Source organism: Papilio machaon, chromosome 1, assembly GCF_912999745.1.
Source record: "Papilio machaon chromosome 1, ilPapMach1.1, whole genome shotgun sequence".
NCBI classification, from domain to species: domain Eukaryota; kingdom Metazoa; phylum Arthropoda; class Insecta; order Lepidoptera; family Papilionidae; genus Papilio; species Papilio machaon.
Window position 1 is genome coordinate 1,674,976 of NC_059986.1, and position 18,533 is coordinate 1,693,508.

The 18,533-nt window shown below is 32.8% G+C and overlaps 2 protein-coding genes across 3 annotated transcripts in view; one reads left to right on the top strand and one right to left on the bottom strand.

Moving 5' to 3' along the window:
- The window catches only part of LOC106714261 (RNA pseudouridylate synthase domain-containing protein 2), a 231,563-nt gene extending 219,261 nt beyond the window's left edge, over positions 1-12,302 (bottom strand). The window contains exon 1 of one of the 2 annotated variants that reach the window (XM_014507255.2): positions 11,757-12,302. In XM_014507255.2, the coding sequence (XP_014362741.2) occupies positions 11,757-12,113 (357 nt within the window). In that variant the 5' untranslated portion in view covers positions 12,114-12,302. The remainder of the gene's footprint in view (positions 1-11,756) is intronic. The other variant, XM_014507254.2, reaches the window with a different exon arrangement.
- A 2,321-nt stretch (positions 12,303-14,623) lies between these two features.
- Positions 14,624-17,700, top strand: LOC106714173 (thiol protease aleurain). The gene is made up of 6 exons (XM_045679854.1): positions 14,624-14,648; positions 14,819-14,944; positions 15,630-15,756; positions 16,547-16,728; positions 17,256-17,369; positions 17,567-17,700. Exons 1-6 carry the CDS (start codon positions 14,624-14,626, stop codon positions 17,698-17,700), a joined length of 708 nt encoding a protein of 235 aa, XP_045535810.1.
- The last annotated feature ends 833 nt before the right edge of the window (positions 17,701-18,533 follow it).

The following is an 18,533-nucleotide window of genomic DNA, read 5'->3' on the forward strand; positions in this document are numbered from 1 at the left end:
TTATTAAGTTTAGTTATTAAGTTTAGTATAGCTGTAAGTTTGCAAATCCTTACTAATCCTTACTAATTCCTTACTAATTCCTTACTAATTCCTTACTAATTCCTTACTAATATTCCTTACTAATCTATATATATAAAAGAAAGTTATGTTAGTTACACCATTTATAACTCAAGAACGGCTGAATCGATTTGACTGAAAATTGGTGGGCAGGTAGCTTAGAACCAGGAAAAGGACATAGGATAATTTTTATCCCGTTTTCTATTTTTTATTCCGCGCGGACGGAGTCGCGGGTAAAAGCTAGTATTATAAATGCGAAAGTAACTCTGTCTGTCTGTCTCGCTTTCACGTCAAAACTACTGAACCGATTTAAATGAAATTTGGTACACAGATAGTCTAGAACCAGAGGAAGGACATAGGCTACATTTTAACGCGAAAAAGGTGTTGTAGGGGGTAGAAAATGGGGGTAAAAGTTTGTATGGAAGTACCGCCGTAAAATGTGATATCAAAGTAATTTTCAGTGTAAAAAAAGTTGTAAAGCGATATGGAATGTTAAAATGCATTAATATTTATTTGAAGAAAAATTATCTGTGGTAAAAATGTTTTTATATTACTGTTTCGGCAGTGGAAACCCACGGTCATTTTTAATAACGGGATTTATTTATAGCAAATTAAGTAAATAATAATAAAATAAAACACATATCCCTTATTAATATAACCAGTAATGAGTTGTGTTTGAAGCCGTAAGAAAAGCTAACGTATTCGGTTTCATGTCAAAGAGTATGCCTTTGTAATCCTCTTACCTTTGACTCGAATTTGACCAACTTAGTGAAGTGAATATAACATCAAAGAAACTGTAAGGGCTAACAGTGTTACGGTTTACCGTATCACTTTTCATTACCGTAATACCTTATCATCATCTCCCTGGCCTTATCCCACTTACGTGGGATCGGCGCACAAGGTTGTACTTTAAAGTTTTGGCTTCATTTTTTACGGCCGGTCGCCCGACTCTTGAAAATGTGGCAAACAAACCGTGGGAACAATGTGGTGTTCAACGAAGCCCATGGAAGAACCGAGTTACATGATGTAGGATTGAAAATATGTTTTATACGAGTGTACTTTTCCCAGTGTGCTGGTGGAAATCCGCATTTGAAATTGTTAATTTGTACAATATTTTCTGTTGGTATTTTGAATTATATACGCTTTCGCATACCATCAACAGAATGAATAGCTGTTGAATACAGCTTGTATAGAGGTTAATAACACAAACAAGGGAGCGTTGATTGTACAAAGACAGTGACATAAAAGCGCCAATATTATCATGAGCCATGTATGACGTAGTCTAAGACTCGTAGCACACCTCCGTGAAAGCAGTAACGAAGCGATGCGAAGTGAATTTGACATGAAAAAGATTCGAAAACAAAAGAGATAAGATTTGATGTCACTGTGAACTTAACCGATAAATTGTTAGCTGGAACAGGAGACAATTCATTTTTGGTTCATATCAAATTTGGTTTCGTTTTGGTTCTAAAGATTATTCTAATGTTAAAATAGAATTAAATACAACAAACCTAAAACAGTATTTAACCAATTTGAATTTATTCTATTTCACAATATGGGTGACCTAATAAATTATACATTTCGTGGTTTCGATTGGCCTCATATAGAGTTCACACGTAGTAATAATTCAAAATGCTTCCAAATGTTGTTACGATTCAACCATGTTATTACTCGTATTATTCCTAGTAATGTTATAAACAATGGCAAGCGTCATATTAGAAACATGATTCTTCGACACATAAATTTCTGCACACCTCTATGTGGTTAAATAAAGTTTAATTAGCACCTTAAAGGAATTTAAATAGACAATTATTAAAACAAATTACGAGGTAACACACATAAAAGAAATACAGTCGAATTGATAACCTCTTTCTTTTTGAAGTCGGCTAAATAGAAGTGTTTTACTTTGTTCCAGGTCGTCAGTCTGTGACGATAGCAATTATTATTTTACCTATCTCATACCAATTTTTTTATTACAGGTGTTTTTGACTTTATTATGGCGTTTTCGTTATGTTAAAATATTAAAATATAAGCTAGAGACTATCTTAATTGAGTGCATCTGGGACGCCGCAGCTGAGGCGTCGACGCGAAATTAAATCTGCCGGGATGAGTTATACAAGACGAAATCTCTCCCGGTTTTATAGACGAAAATACATTAATATAATTAAATATTTGCTTGAAATTAACTGCTTTGAGTGATTTTTGTTAATATATGTGTTGAATAGTTGGTCCAAGATGCTTTTTAAGGTTCATCATCGTATTGATGGTAAAATACGTATATAGCAAACTAGCTATCGCTCGCGACTGCCTCCGCGCGGAATTCAAAAAAATAATAATTAGTAGCATATATGTTCTTCCAGACTATGTCCTACATCTGTGCCAAAGTTCATCGATATCCGTTGAGCCGTGCTGGAGAAACCTTCAAACAAACATTTATCCATCTATCTAAACTTTCGCATTTATAATATTAGTAAGAAGTAAGATTTGAAAAACAAAAAGTTCTATTACGATGGTCGATTACGCGACTCGTGTAAAACTTTCACGAAGTAAATAATTAAAAGGAATAAACTAGTTCATAACATTAAGTGTTAAAGTTTCCATCGGAAAGATATGAAAAAGTGAATTAATTCTGCAAAACATTCTTTGAAACTCCCTGAATAATGGACAGGAGAAATGTTTCGCTCATAGCCGTTGGCAAAGTTCGAGTGTGCGGTTGAGAAACAATGTAATTGGATGCTCATTTCTTTTGCCTTAACTTAATTTAAATTTACAATAATCCCAGTTAGACAAAGAATTTATCATAATTTCAACTTTGTTAAATGACTTAAAGATATCACTGGATCAATTCTTTCCTTGCCTATTTCTTTTTACCCCTACTTTCTGCATCTGTATAGCTTATTTGGCTGTTAAACAATGCATACAAAGCGCTTAATATAACATGAATTATAGACTCGTTAGCCCGGTGAAACTGTAAATGCCTCCTCAAGGCAAATAGTGAAAAATCAGTCACAAAAAAAGTGGAGAGAATCGAAGCTGCAAAACTTACTAGTATAACTTTGATCGTTAGTAAAAACTACAAGTTGCAAGATAGTTGCCATTAATAAAGTAATAAAAAGCAAAGTATGATCAAGTTAAACAGTTACTAAAGCATCTGCTCTACTTCTTATGAAACATATGACGTCATTATTCGTGAACTTTGCATAATGACGTCATGCAATTTATTTCCTATACGCAATTAGTCGACGCCGAGACCTTCGATGTCATTATCGTAAAATTAGTATCGACAAAGTTTCGGTCTTAGAAAATTGTGGTAGAAATTTACGATTTATACAATAATATTAAAATTTATGTACCTAACGTATATCTATAGGTAACATATTTTAAGGTTTTTAACGTCTCTGAAATAATTAAATTACAATTTATCTATTTAAAAGTTACTAATGCCGTCTTATTTAAATAAGAGCTACAGCTGGAAGGACGTGGTCTAGGAGGGCAAAAATAAGGGAAGAATGGAAGGGATTGGAGGAGGCCTGTGTCCACGGGGCAAACGGATAATATATATATTATGTAAATATAAATGTATAATAAATCAATTTAAATTAATGTCACGAATATTGTATCCGAATAAAGGCTATATTATATTATATTATATTATATTACATTATATTATATTATATTACATATATTATATTATATTATATTATATTATATTATATTATAATGCCGTCTTATGTGGCAGACTACAAGATAAATATAACTTGTTATATTTTTATATTCGAATAAAAATACAATTTTTTTCCCTTCGTTATTTACTTTTGATACGAAGAACTATAAGTAAATTACGTTTTGAACGACGTTTTATCGGTCATACAGAGCTGTAACAGTTAAATGTCGGACCACTTAGTTGAATAGCTCCATTTGGGAAACTATTAACCGACGTTATTCACACACGTACTATAGCAAAAAGTATTGACATTTTATGCACCAAAACTATAGAATAGAATATGCATGAAACTATAAAATTGTTTCATCGTTTTCCATCTTACCATGGATGGATGGATGTTTGTTATAAGGTATCTCCAGAACTACATTGATCTCGCTGAAATTTGACGTAGATGTAAAACATAGCCAAGAAGGCACACATAGGAACACATAGGCTACTACAGTTTCTTCAAATTCCGCGAATACGGAGTCGCAGTCGATATCTGGTCTGAAATACAATAAAGGAAAAATGATAGCAATTCCAATCATCATCAACCTGCCCTTATCCCTATGGAGGGTCGGCACAGTATGTACTACTCCTCCACACATCTCTATCAGACGTCATATCTGAATTTACCCCCTTCTTACGCATATCCTCTTTCACACAATCCAATGATAGTAATTCCAATATTTTTTTTTTAAATCTAGAAAATTCACTGTGCAGTTTTTATAATTTTCAAAATAATCGACCATTTGCCTTAGACATCGTCTTTAAACCAGCATATTTAATACCTTTCTATAATTTCACAAATACTCAAACGTTACGATTTGATACAACAGAAATAAACATCCGTGAATAAAATAGAAAGATTTCCAGAGTATACTCGTAGAAATTAACGTAGAAAGTAACGTGAACTGAAAATAAGTGCAAACACAATGACATTTGACATGTGAAGAGGCGTGACCACGCTTCGGTCACGTATTGTTTGGCCGGACGACAGATCTGATCTTCCTGAAGGGATGAAACAATTACTGATACGTGACTTGATGTTTGACGTTATACAACGATCGCGTATTTTGATACTTGCAAAGTTTATAGAAGGAAATATTTCGTAATGAGAACAGCACATGTAATTAAAATGTAAACAAATAAGTAATTTAAGAACTATTCACATCTTAATGCAAACGCTTTTAAGCCTTCAAATTCAGTACAACTTTGATTCGAAACTCCATTAGTCGAAGTCATTAGAAAATTATAATAAAGGTTTATTATTTATATAAATAATTTTCAACCTTTATAAAGTTGAACATTGAAAATTGAAAAATTACTTATTGACATCCAAAAATACAGTGAATTATCCAGGATCCTCGCACTAGGCGCAGCCTGTATCGCGAGGACCCAGCTCAGTGATTTAACAAGAAACATCGTTAGATGGCAACACATGGGCATTAAACAATATTATAATAGTTGTAATAACAGTCTTGTTAAATACTCGTATACACATGTTTGCATCCTCAATTTAAACAATGAAACTTTCCAATCAATTATTAAATCCATAGACAAATAAATATATACATTGTCAGCCAGTAAATTATAATTTCTCATTTCCATTGAATTCGATCATAGACTGTTTATTTAATGCCGAATGCAACTCGAAGATATATTATATAGATTCTAAAATGTACTTTCATGAACAAAAGATACTTTATACATACATTTACGTGCGTCAATATTTGTCTACGTGAATACCCATCATGGTAAACGCCATGTATAAATGAATTTCTTGTCACGCTCGCATTTTAAAAGGCTGCCGAGAAATATTTTAGAAAATATGCACTTTAATAAAATTGGCACGTATGCAAAGAAAATCCATAATGTTCATAGAATACTGAATGAATCTTTATCAAGACACAAATTTTCAGCTTTCAAGCTAATTTTTGTCTAAATGTACCAAAAAATAGTTGAACTAGTTGCTGATTAAAAACGTAGAGACAAATGTAATTAATTTCTCTGAAGCTCCAGTAGCCTAGTGGTTAAGGATACAAACATGCGATCACGTTATCAAGGGTTTAAATGCCGAAATTTATAATTGTTAATTTCGCTATTACCACGATTAGGCTGCTTTGTCAACCCGTGATCATTGCGCATACAACGGTGCCGAAATATCGGGAGCTCAAACAGCCTAATCGTGGTAATCCAGGTGGTAATCCAGTTTCTTACGAACAGTATTTTAGTAAAAACCACTAAAATTTGAAGTTAAATATTTCAATTATTTAAGTTGTCAAATAAAATAGTAATAAGTTATCGCATATTATTATTAGAATCCAATAAATTTCCGGCGATGTTACATTCGATTTTTGAAATTGCAGCTACCAACAGGAAATACGTTGATACCTGGAAACAATTTTCCACATTTCTCTCATCCCTGCTTCAATACTGCGAACTGCAAATTACAAACTGTATTACTTTGTGAATAACTTTTTTATACCTATAAGGTTATTGATTCAAAATTAATTAAAAATATTAATGTTAATAAAACGATTAAATTGTACATATATGATATGCAAAGCCGTTAATTTAACTGCGAGAAGATTTACTATGAATCTGTTAAGCTGTAACTAATCCGGATTAGGAATATTACATATTACACCTCTACAGTTGAAACTAATCGTGCATTGTAATAGTATATATATCTAATATAAGCATTATTATAAAATGAAATTCCAATACTTGATACTTATAAGCTCTTTATTACTTCTTCTCAACTCCATAAAACAACAGTAGACCGACTTAAAAATAAACAACGTCCTCAACTCTGACTTTTTTAAAATGACATAAACGCCACTGCCCTACTTTTAATAAAATAAACATTTAACAAACTCAATTTTTAGCAAGTGACTTAATGAACCCCGTTTTTACCCCGTTTTCTATTTTTTATTCCGCGCGGACGGAGTCGCGGGTAAAAGCTAGTTATTAATAATTATGCATTTAATACTGCCATCTAATTTAAGCTAAAATAACTGATTATTATAAATACTAAACTGATGAGTACATCATCTTAAAATCACAACAATTAATGCAGTCAAACCTGGGTAAGCGCGAAACCTAAGCAAGAATCATTGTTCGGTCACAACCGACGAACTCCATAATAGAAACCTCGGGTAAGAAACATCTATGTGCGAGAAAATTTCGCAAACCCTTCGACTGTCGCTTATCCATGTTCGACTTTACAGCGTGTAGTAATTTCAAAACACATCACTAAAGTAAATTGTATCACGTAACAATATTATTAATATTATAACCTAATCTGTATCACTCTATTTGATAGCTTTCGTTGTACATTACATCTCACAGCTGGGTTTAATTTATTACATTTAGTCGTAGTGAAATGACACCTTGAATGTCGCCAGTGAAATTGTACCTCGCAATGGGGCATACATTACTCGCTAATGTGACTCGTGTTGTGACGCGAAACATGATTAGTTGTGTTTACCCACGGCCACTGATTCATTTACTAACTCAAACCCAAACGTCGAGATAAAATGAACTAAAATGCTTTATATTCCAACTGATTTATACAGCTATTAGATTTAATTTAATTCAATGATAAATAGCAACGAATAATTTATTTACATACAGTATTTTAAGTCTTAAAATGGCTTAGAAATTATAGTTAGACCCTTTAAAAGAAATAAATTTTAGTAATGTTATAAATGCCAATGTTTAGAGGGATGGATGGATGGATGGATGTTTGTTTGAAGGTATCTCCGGAACGGCTTAACGGATCTTGATGAAATTTGGCACAGATGTAGAGCATAGTCTGGAAGAACAGATAGGCTACTTACTACGTGTTTTTTTTAATTCCGCGCGGACAGAGTCGCTGGCGACAGCTAGTAATTCAATAAAGTGACAAGGCTACTAAATACAATGGAAGATTCTTTCTCATATCATGTGAGAGTGCTAAGGGGACGGCCACACAAGATGATGGTACTATCATAAATATAAACTTCTCAGTAATAATAGAACATAGGAAAATATTCAATAAAGCGTCTTTAAAATAAAGGAAAACGTTCCGAATCAAATAACATTTATACAAAGTTCAAAAGCCATTCTCGGATATAAAGCGATCGTAATATGAAATGATGTTTGAACACGACCCCCTCTATCCCGCGGCGGTATCCAGCACTCACTTCAAGTTCAAAGGTGATACGAGCGACTTAAATTTTAATAATATTACTGTTTTTAAAGATATTTTCACCAACAAATCTATCAATCCAATCCAATTTAATCGCTTGGAATGTAGAAATCTCATCAACTTAATAAAAAAAAATAACCTTAATAACAAGGAATTACATTTGCTCGGCGGCAGCAAATGTAGTAAGCAAATACAAAATGAGAAAAACTTTTTTCTTAAAGGAATTCAACCGTACCTTATAAAATATATTTCCTAGTATTAAAATTGTTTCAATAATTTAAAGCCATTGTTTTAAACAGAGGAAGCAGTAGAAAGGAATTTGTTAACATCTATTTCCAGATGACAAGCAAACGAGATACATAACGCATCCGTGTAATTCCATAGCTTCCTAGAGTGTAGCTTCTAAATACGTTTTAGAAGATTGACAAGCTTTGTAATGTCATGATTAAAATTAGAGGGCCTAGCACGAATAATTATGACAATCGCTTTCGTAATGTCACTTACAAAATATGTCAAAATTTGTATGAGATATGTTAGTCTACTTTACGTCCGGTAGAAATTGCACAAATCACGAATATTCGTGCTAGGTCCTCTGTTTATTGAGTCACGCTTCCAACCATCATCATTTGTTCGTTATTACTGTTCTAGCTGTCGCCAACGACTCCGTTGCGCGAAATTAAAAAAAAACATTATAAGTAGCCTATGTGTTCTTTCAGACTATCTACATCAAAGCCAAATTTTATGGAGATCCGTTGATCCATTCTGGGCCATCAAACAAACATCCATCCATCCAAACATTCGCATTTATAATATTAGTAATATTAGATAGTATTATGGAGATGAAACGCCTCATTTTCTTCTTTCACAAAGCAATAATACAAAAATATTGTCATCTCTGTTTTTACAAATAGATAAAAGACGGATAACTATATAATTGTTCAGGTATTTCGATACTTCTACAGAAATGCCTATTACATATAAAGTAGCAATTTACAGGAATGAAAATCAAATTGAAATATTCATTGGTTGAGTATGAGCATTCAGCATTGAGCACACGAGTGGTACGAGCAATGCTCCATTAAACCAACGAGTCTGAAAATCTCAAGCAAACCTCAATTCTCACTTGAATAAAAATTATTTATATTACTTACCTTACTTAGATTGGCGTGCGCAAACTTCAGTAGTCATATCAACATTATGTTCATTATTTAAAAAAAAGTGCGAAAGCTTTTAATAAATTTACACAAATACACAACAATTAATTGAACCAAACGCAACGTATAATGAGAAGAAGAACTAAAATTGTGTATTCTGTTAAGTTATACAACTTGCCAGTCAAGTCCTGATGGATAAACAACTAGAACCCGTCACTTTTATATGTAGTACTAAGTACATGCAAATGAAGAGACAAAAAATTCAATGGGTCTCGAGCTAACCCTAAATTAGAGGTGACAGTCTGACACGTGACGCCCACTGCTGGGCGTAGGCCTATCCAAAAGTTCTGTGCTACTCGGATTCAGGATATTCCCGCAAGTCTTCACTTCACGGAAATGTTAGAACTTCTTTGCAAGTTTAATCTCGACATTTTCCTGTACCATATGAACGTCGGATAAATTAAAGCTCCCAGGTTCGAAGGTATCGTGGTAACAAAAAAATACAGCAGCAATCTCTTTCAGTAAATGCTTTAAAAATTTTGATTTTTTAAAACAAGTTCTGGCCATTAAGAGCAGTTCAGTAAACGTTCTACTCATTTCTTTTAATTCTTTTTTTTTTTCGTTTTCGTGTGATGAAATCTAAGGGAGCATTTCGTGCGGCTGTATGAAGTGCCTCGTCAACATCTCATTAACGTTGCTCGATTGAGTGAAGCAAGGCGCCGACAGAACGTGACGTCACAGCCTTGTATGTCGGTACACTGGGCATAAAGAGCTTTTATATTCTTACCAATATATGTATATAAAATAGACGTAGGCGGTGCGGAGTAGTGGTCGCTTTTCCTAATTCAAAAAATCTTACTAATATTATAAATGCGAATGTTTAGATGGATGTTTGTTTGAAGGTATCTCCGGAACGGCTCAACAGATCTTGATGAAATTTGGCACAGATGTAGATTATAGTCTGGAAAAACACAAAGGCTACTATGTGTTTTTCACGTTTACACGGATCATAATTTAAAACTTCCAATCCAGAAATTCTACATGATTAACATGCCGTCCATAGGGATATTATGGAGGATCGGCACAATATTTACTACTCCTCCATACATCTCTATCAGCCGTCATATCTGAATTCACCCCCTTCTTACGCATATCCTCTTTCACACAATCCATCCATACTTTATTTGGTCTTCATCTACCTTTAAAACCATCCACATTCAATCTTATTTTTTTTAACAAGTATGTACACATTTATTACATTTAGACAACGCTAGATTTAATTGAAGCTAACAAACATCTAATTGTACATTTCTCATTACATGATCGAACGATATTTAATTAATGTTCAACACTGTACTTGCTTTGTACACTAATTAGTTAATTATAAAGTCTTGTAATCCAGAACCACTTGAATAGTATAACATATACCTACTAGCTGACGCCCGTGTCTCCGTTCGCGAGGAATTAGAAAAAAACTTAATAAGTAGCCTATGTGTTCTTTAAGACTATGTTCTACATCATCATCATCAGCTCACTATACGTCCCCACCGAGGGGCTCGGAGCCTACCCCAAGTTAGGGGTGACTAGGCCACAGTCAACCACGCTGACCAAGTGCGGGTTGGTTGACTTCACACATATCTTTAATTTCTTCTCAGATATGTGCAGGTTGCATCACGATGTTCTACTTCATTGTAAGATTCGCGGATAAATATACATATGTAAATCGAAACTCGAAAAATACATTGGTACATGGCGGGATTCGAACCCAGGACCTACAGATTGCAAGTCAACCCCTTAGCCACCGACGCTCTCTATGTTCTACATCTGTGCCAAATTTCATCAAAATCCGTTGAGCCGTTCGGGAGATACCTTCAAACAAACATCCATTCATCCATCTAAAATTCGCATTTATAATATTAGTAAGAAGTAAGATAGATTTAGGTTAATATTACATCTTAATAATTTTGTTAGCAATTTGTAACACCCTGTAAAATTAATATACCTTAAAGAAAACATGTACATATATATTTTTCTCAGAATATGTTTGTATGGAGTAGAGGATTTTTTATAGAACAATTTAATTAACGGGTTGACTTCAGTATTGAAACGGTTTTAAATAAGTGTGGCGTGATATTAATGAGGGTTGCCCGACTTAATTATTTCCAACGCTGCCGTTACACAGACCGCGCCTTAACGATTTGCGGCTGCCTTTGATTAACCGAACGTTAATAGAAGCAGTGTTTTGAATTTTCTTACGGTACACTCTACATATTAAATCACTGTCCCCTAGAAGACATTGTCTTGACGCGAAAGTGCTTGACACTTTTAACAAAAACAAAAGAGTATTTTAATATTTAGGAGTCACGAATTTATCCTAAACGTAATTCAGGATTTGTTAATACTGCTTATTTAAAAAACACAACCTTTGTTATTTATTTTTATTACTTTTCCCACATTTTTAATGTCATGAAGTTTTTTTGATTTTGACACAGCGCCACCTATAAGTTGCTTTAAGAACTAACACAAACGATTTACGGTTGTACTTTTATATACTTAATAATAGATGGCGCTGAAATCAGTAACCTCACAAATCCCATTTTCTCAGTTTATATGCTCCCTATATATTGAAAAGATATTATCATCATACCTGATTATCATCGTCGCTTTGGAAGGTCGCCAGCCAAAAATCTTCAATATTCTCTGGATAGTCACATTCCCTCTCAGGATCTGGACTTAAACATGGTTTCCGGTCTCTAAACACCAATATAAGTCCACCATCTTCTTCTTCTGGCCTCCACGCACCACACATTGTCGCGACAGTGCGTTTCAAAGAACCATTTTCAGTTAATTTAAGTTTTTTCGATGGCACTTCATCACCCGCCATTTCAGTATCACACTCCACTTTCGAAATAGAACCTGCCATTTTTTTCAAATTACGAGATACGAGTTTAACAGTTACTTTACTAACTTTTCGTGGCAATTTTGTGTATATGTATCTAATCATACGTACGATAAATGAATTTAAGTGAGGTTAAAAACAACACTTGTGAGTAAACAAAATCGTACAACCGCGACTATGTTTCTATCAAGCGTTTACGCTTAGTAAAACTTGAATGATATTTCATAAAACATCAATTAAATGGCTTTTAATGTGAACTATAGCAACTTATTGATATTTCCAAAACAAAATCTTGACCACAATTAGCACAAACTCTTAAGGCAAGAATCACTACCCACGATTAGCAAAACAACTATCAATTAACTTGACAGTGTTACGTTACACTGTAACGTAATTTAACACAAGTTTCAATATTTTTTCTGTATAGTTTATGTTACTAAACACAAGATAAAACGTTTATAGGTTAAGATGCCGCTTCTGTTAAACAGCTGATAGAACTCGGACTCGTGTTGTCGTTGACAATGACAGTTTTAGATGCTGCCATAATATTCACATTTTTAAAAGTAGTCCTGTTTTAACATATTTTAAATTTCGACAATTCGATTAGAATATTTTTAACGAAAATATAACATGTCTTTTGTATTTTAGATTGGTCTCAAGTCTCAAGTATCCTTATTAAATGTGACTTAATTGTTAGCCAAGTTGAAACAGCGCCATCTCAGTGGTCTGTGTGGAACTTTTACCTCAACAAATTTTAAGGAAAGAGTTTTCATAATATGCTTTATATTTATATTTGAATATAATAAAAACACTATAAATATAACTATATAAAAAAGAAAATAGAAACCTATACGATTTATAATACTAAACCTTAGTCTTTCAATTACGTTCTGTAGGCAACATTTATTGCATATAGATGGCGTAAGCAGTTCGGAAACGAATCTTTTAAAAATTTAAAAGTGCACCCGTAATTTTAAGGCATTTTGTTTTGGCATTTTGGTATTTTGTAATTTTATAGCTTAGATAATATCAGCTCAATAACTACTTTGTTTGGTTTTTATTTACTTTTATTTGATTCCATTTAATTAGTTATTTAAAACATCAATAAAGCAAAGAAGATAAATCCCATTAACTCCAAAAACCTGGTCTTTGTATAGATAGGAGCCTATCAATGCCCATGAGTCACATTCAATAGAATAGACTGAAGTACACTTGCCAAGTGCCTTATAAAATAATAGTAAGAAAAAACGTTTTCCTCTTCTTCTTCAAAAAAAAAAAGATTGTGAACTTTTAAATGCATACCTTTACATTTAAATAAATTGTTTACAAAGATATCATGTTACTTATTCCCCTAACATATTTAAATTCATACAACAGATAGGGTTGACAAAAATCGAGTTTTTTTCTTTAAAAACATTCGTTGTTTTTTGCAAAAGTAAAAGGCTATCATTCCCTTTAGATGATTGTTATTCAATAATATTGTCGTGATCAAAGACGCACTTGATAATGTATATTTGATTATTGTTTTCAAACCTTTAAAACATTTAATCGAGAATGAATTATTTCAGAAGTAAAAATATAACTACGTAAAGATTATCGTTTATGTTATTATGCTATCATACTAATATTATAAATGCGAATGTTTAGACGGATGGATGTTTGTTTAAAGGTATCTCCAGAACAGCTCGGCAATCGAACGACGGAAACACTGAAGTGAGTAACGAGCCCATGGTCATCCGGATCACGTCGTTTCGGAGATTACCCGGAAAACCGCGGTTTTGCGGACAATCATACAGACAGTCAGTAGACAAACTAAAAAAATTGGATTTTTCCTTATAGATAAAGTATGTCAGATCAAAAAATAAATTTAGAATGAAACATAACTGTAATATCGATTTTTCCCGTATTATAAACAGACATACCAATTTTATTAATTGCGTAGACAAGATCCACTTTATCTCCACATTAAATCCGTGATCGCCTGCGCAATTTTCTTAAAAATTCGTATACAAAGTTCTACTTACATTTTAAGAAAATTATTAAAATTAAAGACGTAATCGCATCGTAATTTAACTCCATTCTGGAATGGACTACTGTCAATTGAGTCCATTATATACCTAAATATAACTTATAACCTTGAAAAAAATATTTCAAGTTGTTGTTATGGCACCAACAATACATAAAAAAGTAATAAATCAAGTGATATCAATAAAAACTTATAAAATTTAACATGTTTATGACTATGAATGTAATATTTGGAATGTAAAACATTTAAAAATACGAATAGAAACGAAATTTAATCGTTAAATTATGTTAGAAGTCTGTAAAATTTCCCACAAAGAATTTATTAGAATTTTTTACATTAAATTCATAGTAAAAATTAGTATATAAGTTGGAAATTGTTAGAAATTAATATTACTAAGTTCTGTTGAACAGTACAGTGATATTCAAAATGTTAAAACTTATTTTTATAATATCAATTTTCATATTTATTGTTGGTGGGATCGATCTTAATCGATTGGGCAAAGGTCTGAAAGAACCGAGCAGCGTTACTTACGATGTAAATAAATCTAAACAACTATTTGAAGAATTTGTTGAAAAATATAACAAACAATATGACCGTGTCGAATATAATTATCGGTATGAAATCTTCGTTAAAAATCTTGAAGAAATAAATGAAAGAAATAAGAAAAGTAAATCAGCGATATATGGAATCACAAAGTTTGTTGATCTGACACATGAAGAATTTATAGCTAAGTATACAGGTTTGGCTGTTAGTGGACGAAGATCTGATTTTGTTAATACTACAGTCGAAGTTGAGACTCTTTTAGATAGTATCGAAGCTCCAGAAGAATTTGACTGGAGAGACAAAAACGTTGTGACTGAAGTCAAAGATCAATCGACTTGCAGTTCTTGCTGGACGTTCAGTGCTACGGGTATGTAGATTTATTATGACTAGTCAAAAATTTGTAAAATATTATTTAAAAATTTTAGAAATATACATTGTATGTTATGATACGAGAATATATTGTTTATATTAGATATCACTCATATTGTTGGTTTTATAATTTTCTAATAGATGGCGTTAGTGGTACAATAATTTTTTACTGAAGAAGAAGAATAAATTTAAATTACTGAGCCAAAACTCAAATCTGAAAGGGTAATATTTTTTAAGTAAAATGTATCACAAAACAGTAAACATTGTGAGATAGTAAATATCTCTTTTCACTCGCTCTCATAAAAATATTACCGTTTTCAAATTATATAAGGTTTCTTTATGTACTAATATTTATATAAAAAATGCTTGGCTATATAAATTAGGAGTGATGAACTTATGAAAAGATGTTTAATGAAAATCTGAAACTTCGTCATTAATCGTTGGTTTTTGAGACCAAAAATCTCTGTATGTAACATATCGTCATCCCTCTCATTATCTTTCACAAAACAGAGATAACAATATGTTTGATACAGGGATTTAGGTCACAGATATCAAAAATAAACTAATCGTTGCTAAATCGTTTGTTATTTTAAAATTTATTAATAACCTATAACTCTTTTTATCTTACTTTAAGGTTTTAAATAAGGAGGTTTTATATGTTGATTTTGTTTTTATTTTATCAGGTGTTACAGAAGGCCAATACGCTATAAGACATTCAGAATTGCTTTCTTTGTCGGAAAAGCAGTTAATCGACTGCTGGTCTGAAAGCGGCGGTTGCATATTAGGAAATTATCCACATGAAGGACTTAAGTAAGGAAAATAAGGAATTTACGAACTTTTATTTATTTTAAAGGATGTCAAGATAGATTTTGAGTGCTGATTTAAATTTGTATAAGCAAATAACAAATGGACTGTACTCATGATTGACCAGAGGAATATTTGCTCTGGTCTTGCGGATATCCATGAGAGTTGGTGACTTCCTAATACTTAGTTCAAAAATGTAGACTCATTCTAACACTTTTCGTTTATAGGAAACTAGCTGTTCCCTTGCGACTTGAACCGCATGTAATTCAATTCATTTTTGTTGCACAAAAATACAAAGTTTATTTTGTTTACACTAGATGTCGTCCGCGACTTCGTCCGCGCAACATAAAAAAAACTTAAAAAGTAGCCTTTGTGTTCTTCCAGACTATGTTGACTATGTACTAAGATCCGTTGAGCTGTTCCGTCAACACCTTTAAAGAAACATCCATCCATCTAAGCATTCGCAATTATAATACATATTAGTAAGATTACGTAAAACTAACAATTGAAAATGTCAAAATTGAAATGCTCAAATGATAACGAAGGCCTTCGCCATTGGCTAAGAATCACCGTTACCAAGGCAATTATTGTCCCTTTCTCGTAGAGCAACTTTTTCAATTTAATAGCCAGCAACTATATAGGCTATAGCGTGTCGTAACTGTAAGGTCTTTTATGAAAAAAAAAAAAACTAAAATATTCTGTGATTGCTGACATCTTACGTAACAAAGAAGTGAGCATTTACACTTTATTATATTAGTAAAGATTGAAATCTCACTCGATTTTTTTTATATTGCAGTGCCGTAGCTAAAATGGGTGGTTTTATGTTGGAAAGTGATTATCCATACGCGCCACGTCAAGATGAATGTTCGTTTCAAAAAGACAAAGTGGCAGTGCGAGTTAAGCGTGGTGTCCGAATACAAGTCAATGATGAGGAACAACTCAAGCGTTTGGTTTATCAGAAAGGTCCCATTTCCACCGGTAAGTTTATATAAGTTTAAACATGTAAACGAAAACGAAAAAATAATCAATTATTTAGCCAAAACTTCAAAGTATGAATTTACTAATCGTTGGTTTCTGATACCGAAATTTCTGTATAAAAATATTGTCATCCTTTCATTATCTCGGACAAAACAGAGATAACATAATATGTTTATACATGGATTATGGTCTCAGAAACCAACGATAACACCGATTTATCGAAAAAATTAAGTCATAATGATCTAAGCATATGAAGGAGTTAAATAAGTAAATAGTTGTAAACCACGACTCCGTCCGCGCGAAATTAAAGAAATAATAATTGCATATGTGTCGTTCCGGAGTATGTTTTACATCCATGCCAAATTTCATCGAGATCCGTTGAACCGTTCTGAAGATACATTCTTACAATCCATCCATACATTCAAACATTTACACTTATAATATTAGTAAGAAGTAAGCTAGTAAGCGTTATTGTTTCATGCTCGTTATTTTAAAAAGTATTTCGTTAATTATTTAACTGTTGGCAGGATTCTTCGCGTATAATGGATTTAGCACGTACAGTGGTCAGATAATCGATGGTGCAAACTGTCCTGCAGATGCGACACCCAACCATGCCATGCTTATCGTTGGTTATGGCGTTGGTATGTATTTATTTTATTACCCGCCATTTTATGTTCATATTTTGAATATTTTACACAATTATCTTGTTGATCTTCTAATGGCTTTCGGCATTGATCTATATAAAATTTAATAATCTCTATAAATAGGTGATTGCTTCGTCTACAAACCAACTAAGTTCCAACTTAAAAATAGAAGTAACAAATATGTATATTTACAGAGAATGGAACGCCGTATTGGATAATAAAGAACTCTTACAGTGAGAACTGGGGAGATAGCGGATACCTGAAGTTAATTAGAGGCAAAAATGCTTGTGCTTTGTTATTCTATACTGCTTTGGCTGAAGTTGAATGAGCTCTACATTCATAACTATTATAAAATATACCGATTTTATTATACCTTGAAATGTTGTGAAAATAAAAAAAAACGTTTGAAATTTACTCTATTATTGTTTACTTTTTTATATACTCATAGAATACTTAATAATTTTTCAATTTCGATAATAGATGTCGCCAGTTGTAATGAAATACAGAGCACTTAACTCTTTCAATATTTTATATGTTTTAGAACATTAATAGAATGCTATGGAGAGTCTTTAGATGTAAATGATTATTGCATGGGGACAAGAAAGTTAGGAAAAGAAGAAAAATAACGTTAATACGTGGTTACATTTTCATTAGCCGGTGAGAAATGTTTTAGTCTATCTGCAGTGCGTCCACTCAGGCGATTGGGCTGTCATAATCACAAGAGAGGCGTCCACCACATCTGTAAACTATCATCTAAATGATCCGCTGACGTGTGACAAATGGACACAACTTAATAGTCCATTGTAGTAGATCTTCGGGTGCGGCCATAGAGTCAGCGTTACGAAACTCCGCTGTCGTGGCACTTGGGGCACGTATCGTTTTGTCTTTGTTTTTTCATAGATAATGAGAGCGATGTCAATATGTGCAGGTGTGACGTCTGTCAAAACCCAGTATTAGAAATTTACCAAATATGGTATTTTACCATATTCTTCACATTAAACAATGCGAATTACCTACTTACTATAAATATGGTACGCTCTCCGATTGTTGTGAACGAACCTTCAAAGCGTTTAGTGTAATTTAAAAGACGCCATTATCGAGAATGCTCGTTTTCATACAAAAGAGCTTAATAAGGTTACTGTCACAATCAAGGCCATATAA

Bases quoted from the DNA above. Each gene is read 5' to 3' on its own strand.
- LOC106714173 (XM_045679854.1), top strand. From the start codon at position 14,624: ATGACCGTGTCGAATATAATTATCG. The intron at 14,945-15,629 runs GTATGTAGATTT...TTATTTTATCAG, and splicing joins CTGGACGTTCAGTGCTACGG to GTGTTACAGAAGGCCAATAC. The intron at 15,757-16,546 runs GTAAGGAAAATA...TTTATATTGCAG, and splicing joins TATCCACATGAAGGACTTAA to TGCCGTAGCTAAAATGGGTG.